Source organism: Lineus longissimus, chromosome 3 (assembly GCF_910592395.1).
Source record: "Lineus longissimus chromosome 3, tnLinLong1.2, whole genome shotgun sequence".
Lineage (NCBI taxonomy): Eukaryota > Metazoa > Nemertea > Pilidiophora > Heteronemertea > Lineidae > Lineus > Lineus longissimus.
The window spans coordinates 13,851,406-13,856,819 of NC_088310.1; the positions used below are offsets into that span (position 1 = coordinate 13,851,406).

Genomic DNA, 5,414 nt, shown 5'->3' on the forward strand with positions numbered 1-5,414 from the left:
CTGTATAGAATTGTTACGTAATCCACTTGAGCTCACCTCATTGACTGTTTGTAATAGGGGCATCGAGTATTTATACAGTAATTGGACGTGCTTACCATCATTTGATGGATATTCGCCACCCTGACAACATCATGGAGAAAACCAATAAGAAGAGGAAGACCATTGTCCCACCACCCGAGGAAGGAAAGAAGACCGTTGTCCCACCACCCGAGGAAGGAAAGAGGAAACGGGGTGTGAATTTTTCCCCAAATGAAATTATAAAGTTAGTTGATCTCGTGGAATCGAAGTGGTCCGTGATCAGCAGCAAGTTTTCGGATGTCATTACGCTGAAGCGGAAGTCCGACACGTGGAAAGAAATAACCCTTAAGATCAACAGTGTGGCAAGCGTCCGGAGAACGACCGAAGCAGTTCACCATAAATGGCATGACCTGAAATAGAAGGCAAAACAGAAGGCTGCAAAAATCAATGTACTGACCAAGCGGACCGGGAACAAACCCCTTGGCGATGATGTGTCCGAGTTGACGCAACTCGAGCAAAGGATCGTAGGCCTAATCGGTGTCGAAATGATACAAGGAATCGCTACTGGTATGGACACAGAAGAGCTGGACCTACCTGAAGATGACATGAACCAGCAATACCCGTTTTCCCCGTCTGTCACAGAAGCCGATGATGACGAAATTTCTTATTTCGATCAGAATGCGTCACTCTCACTTCAAAAATCGAAGGTAGGTTGGTAGTCTGCGGGCGCTCCAGTTTCCTGCATTACATTTCGCCCGATTTGTCTACAGATTCAAAAGTGCCATCTTAGGCGCTTGGCTCTTGACGAGATATTTCATCCTTACATAGCATTCAATACTTAATTCTATCAAATGTATTTTCCAGAGAATTCGTAAGGTTACAGCAACCGTCACGCGCCCGAACGATAGCAGCTCAGAAGATGACACCCGATCCCCTTCGCCGCCGCCAAGTCCTGTCCGACAACCCAAGAGCTGTCGTCCCACTGCTGGCTCTTCCAAGGCGTCTTCAACTGGTTTGTCTGTCGCAGCAAAGAAGTCATTGCATACATTCCATACCGTTGAATTGCGGAAATCACCCGAGGGAAATAGGTTTTTGATTACTGGAGGCATAAGCAGTGATAAGGGAAGATCGCAACTTTCCAGGTGGCTGCACAACGATCTGTGCAATGCTTTTTCTCATTTGCTTGTGTCGTTATTAGGAAAGAAAACGTATCTCCTGACGTGCCCGTTTCAGTACTGGCCTTCTATATGAGAAGGAAGTAAATAACAACTAAAGACATACTAAGACCTCACTCATGTTTAATGGCTTTTTGCATTTAAGTCTATCAAATGTATTTTCCAGAGAATTCGTAAGGTTACAGCAACCATCACGCGCCCGAACGATAGCAGCTCAGAAGATGACACCCGATCCCCTTCACCGCCGCCAAGTCCTGCCCGACAACCCAAGAGCTGTCGTCCCACTGCTGGCTCTTCCAAGGCGTCTTCAACTGGTTTGTCTCTCGCAGATAAGAAGCTTTCACATGCCGTTGAACTAATTGATGTGGAGAAGGAACGGGTCAAAATCGAGAGCAAGCGACTTGACGTGGAAGAACAACGGCTTCATCTGGAAGAAACAAAGGTTCATCTCGCAAAAAAAGGCAGTATGGCTATTGGAGGTACTAGTGGATGCTGTTACGGAAACCAGCGAATCCCAGAAAACTGGCTCAAAACCAAAGGAGTACAAGTCCAGGTCATCGGCATTCTCTGTACTTGAAAAAATGGCCAAAGGAGAGTGACCTACATATATCACGCAATTTTAAAGTGATGTTGTTGCTGTATAACTGCTACATTGTTTGTTAGATAGATAGTGAAGTAAGGAATAACTGATAAGATTGTGCTTTCATCAAAATCGTGTTGGTTGTTGGTATGAATTTATACCTTGATCACAGTACATTGTTCTGTACAAACATGATGTTTATTTGTTGATGAAAGAAGATCGTTGGAATTGTAGTTTGGCAGTCTCGCCAGTAATCAAATGCTCTACAACCTTACTGTTTATCGTTGTTGATTGTAACATGATGTTGAAAACGTCTCTTGTTACATGTACCACCATTTTGGTTGTACACATCAATTAAAATGTTTGGGTTAATTGGAAATAAAGTTCTGTTTTAAATACATACTACATATTCCTGAAATGCTGATCTATCAAGCGTGCCCTTTCTCCAACACCTCTTTCTTCGACATCGACATCGAGGATTGGTCTATTGTTGACGTCATCATCGGGATTATCCACATTGGCTGGTGGGTCGTTTGGGACAGGGAGGCCGTGGTTTTCACAGATGTTATGTAGCACAGATGTTGCAATGATCACCGAGCAACACTTCTCGGGGCTTAATCGAAGAGTTCCACCTGCAAAAAAGGCATCTTATTAAAGAAATGAGAATGGGGAAAGTCAGTCGAAATCGAAATGGAACTTGTACTGCAAAGCAGTCTATGCAGCAATGTTATGGGGTGAAATGCTGCAGCACTGTCTGAGAATGGCTATAATAGCCATTTGCAGACAGGTGCTGTCGGTGTCTAGAAACTGGCGATCTCTCCTGATTCACCAATAAGGACATAATTTACCTTCTTTGTGCAAGCACCTCCATCGGTTTTTCCATCTTCCAAAGGTTCGTTCAATGATGTTTCGTACTCGCCTGTGGTGAACGTTGTATTGTCTGTCCGCTGCATCTGCTGGGCGGGAGACTGGGGTCATGAGACAGGGTCTAAGTGGGTAGGCACTGTCACCGAGCAAGTATCCTCCATCATTCAGGCCGCGTTCCATCTTCACCTTTAAATTGCAGTTGGACCAGATAAACGCATCATGGGTGGCACCTGGCCATCGGGCTACTATATTTGAAAATTTCAAATCATAAGTACAAATCCCCTGCACATTAATGGCATGCCACTGTTTCCTGCACACGTATGCATTCTCGTTTACGGATGGACATTTGATCGGAATAAGGGATCCATCTACGCAGCCAATAACGTTCGGAATCCGATGGCGTTCTGTATAAAATCCTTCCTTCTGACGTTCTTGCTCAGCAGCTGTTCGAGGAAATGTTATGAAATGTTTTGCTTTACCCTGCAAAGCAGTTGCAACTCTGGTAATAATCCTTGATATCGTAGGTTGACTCAAGCCATTTGACATGTCTCCATTGTCCAACTGCAAACTGCCAGTAGCAAAATATCTAAGCGCAACGCAAACTTGGAGAGTTGCTGGAACGGCGTGCGAGCGCAGCGTATACGGGGCAATGTCATCCTGCAACAGGTCGATAACTTCGAGAAGGACCGGCCGAGTCATCCGGTATCGTCTGTACAAATCTACGTCATCATAGACGTCAAGCGGTTGTAGACGATCTCTAAACACACGCTGCCGTCGTAAAGCCCGCCTTGCTTCCAAATTTTCCAACACAATCAACGCCGCAGCCATGCTCCTTGTGTAAAAATGTGTCCAACTATCTAAGCATGGACTGATAACACGCTAAGAAGCCCGAACACCTCACGTAACACTAGTAACGACTTGCGAAATAGATTGAAGTTACGGGTGCTTCGTGAATACCGCGTAATTCGCTAATAACGACCTAGTAATACGTAAGTGCTTACTAGGCCCTAAGAAGGCTTCATGAATAAGGCCCCAGAGGTCCAACAGTCTTCAAACTTTTGTGGCGTAATGGTCTATGGTAGGGGAGGTTCCCTATCGATTTTGGGCTCAACCCGAAATCAAAGATGGCCCCCAGCCACCATCTTAGATTTTCGCATTCCGCTCGTTTACTGGAGAACCGGAGGTCTAACAGTCTTCAAACTTTTGTGGCGTAATGGTCTATGGTAGGGGAGGTTCCCTATCGATTTTGGGCCCAACCCAAAATCAAAGATGGCCGCCAGCCACCATCTTAGATTTTCACATTCCGCTCGTTTACTAGAGAACCGGAGGTCCAACAGTCTTCAAACTTTTGTGGCGTAATGGTCTATGGTAGGGGAGGTTCCCTATCGATTTTGGGCCCGACCCGAAATCAAAGATGGCCACCAGCCACCATCTTAGATTTTCGCATTCCGCTCGTTAACTGGAGAACCGTAGGTCCAACAGTCTTCAAACTTTTGTGGCGTAATGGTCTATGGTAGGGGAGGTTTCCTATCGATTTTGGGCCCGACCCGAAATCAAAGATGGCCGCCAGCCACCATCTTAGATTTTCGCATTCCGCTCGTTTACTAGAGAACCGGAGGTCCAACAGTCTTCAAACTTTTGTGGCGTAATGGTCTATGGTAGGGGAGGTTCCCTATCGATTTTGGGCCCGACCCGAAATCAAAGATGGCCACCAGGTCCCCGACTTGGTGATTTGTATTCCGCCCCGTAAATTAAGAACCGAGTGAGTGACAGACCTGAAACTTATGTGGTGTTATTACCTAGTGTAGGGGAGGTTCCCTATCCATTTTGGGCCCGATCTGAAATCCAAGATGGCTGCCAGGCCCGACTTGGTTTTTGGGTTTTTGGTTTTTGGGCACATTCCAGAATCCAAAATGGCATCCAGCCGCCATCTTAGATTTTTGCTGAGATGAGATAAGATAAGAGATGAGATAAATTAAATAGCCACGCAGTTGCTATTCATTGATATCCGAGCATTGAATATTCTGTGACAGACATCAGGAGATGAGATAAATAGCTAGGCAATTCCTATTCATTGATATCCGAGCATTGGATATTCTGTGACTGACACCAGGAGAATAATAATAATAATACGAGTCTTATATAGCGCAGTATCCAACCATTAACGGGCCGCTCAAAGCGCTTGATAGGCCTCTTTAAAAAGCAAATGTTTCAGTTGTCCCTTGAAAGATAACAGAGAGCTGCAGTTCCTAACAGTTGAAGGAAGTTTGTTCCACAGCTGAGGGGCTCCAATTGAAAATGCTCTACCACCGACTGACATGACATTGGTCTTTGGGATAGACAGAAGAACGGCCGATGAAGAGCGCAGAGTTCGAGAAACGGTATGAACGGAGAGAAGTTCTGAAAGGTATTGGGGAGCAAGTTGGTGAAGACACTTGTAAGTAAGAAGGAGAACCTTGTACTTGATGCGCTGTTGCACAGGAAGCCAATGTAGAGACCTGAGTACTGGGGAAATGGAAGATCGTTTCTTGGTCTTGGTAATTAGGCGAGCGGCAGAATTTTGTACCTTCTGTATAGGGGTATAATTGTTGAATTGGGACAACCAAGGAAAAGGGAATTACAGAAATCCAGGCGAGATATTACAAGAGCCTGGACATATAACCTGGTGGTATTTGGAGTTAGATATTTTCTGATTTTCCCGATGTTACGAATGTGAAAATTGGTGGCCCGTACACATGTGTTAATGTGTTCTTTGAAATTGAAATCACGGTCCA

At 45.2% G+C, this 5,414-nt stretch overlaps 1 protein-coding gene across 1 annotated transcript; it reads right to left on the bottom strand.

Moving 5' to 3' along the window:
• Nucleotides 1-1,110: 1,110 nt before the first annotated feature.
• Nucleotides 1,111-3,637, bottom strand: LOC135484943 (putative nuclease HARBI1). The gene is made up of 3 exons (XM_064766653.1): nt 2,622-3,637; nt 2,177-2,405; nt 1,111-1,620 (listed from the first exon to the last, which is right to left on the bottom strand). Coding segments are annotated over exons 1-3 (1,077 nt in total). The 5' UTR covers nt 3,469-3,637; the 3' UTR covers nt 1,111-1,619.
• Between the last annotated feature and the right edge of the window lie 1,777 nt (nt 3,638-5,414).

Bases quoted from the DNA above. Each gene is read 5' to 3' on its own strand.
- LOC135484943 (XM_064766653.1), bottom strand. From the start codon at position 3,468: ATGGCTGCGGCGTTGATTGTGTTGGAAAATTTGGAAGCAAGGCGGGCT. The intron at 2,406-2,621 runs GTAAATTATGTC...CCTTTTTTGCAG, and splicing joins GAGGTGCTTGCACAAAGAAG to GTGGAACTCTTCGATTAAGC.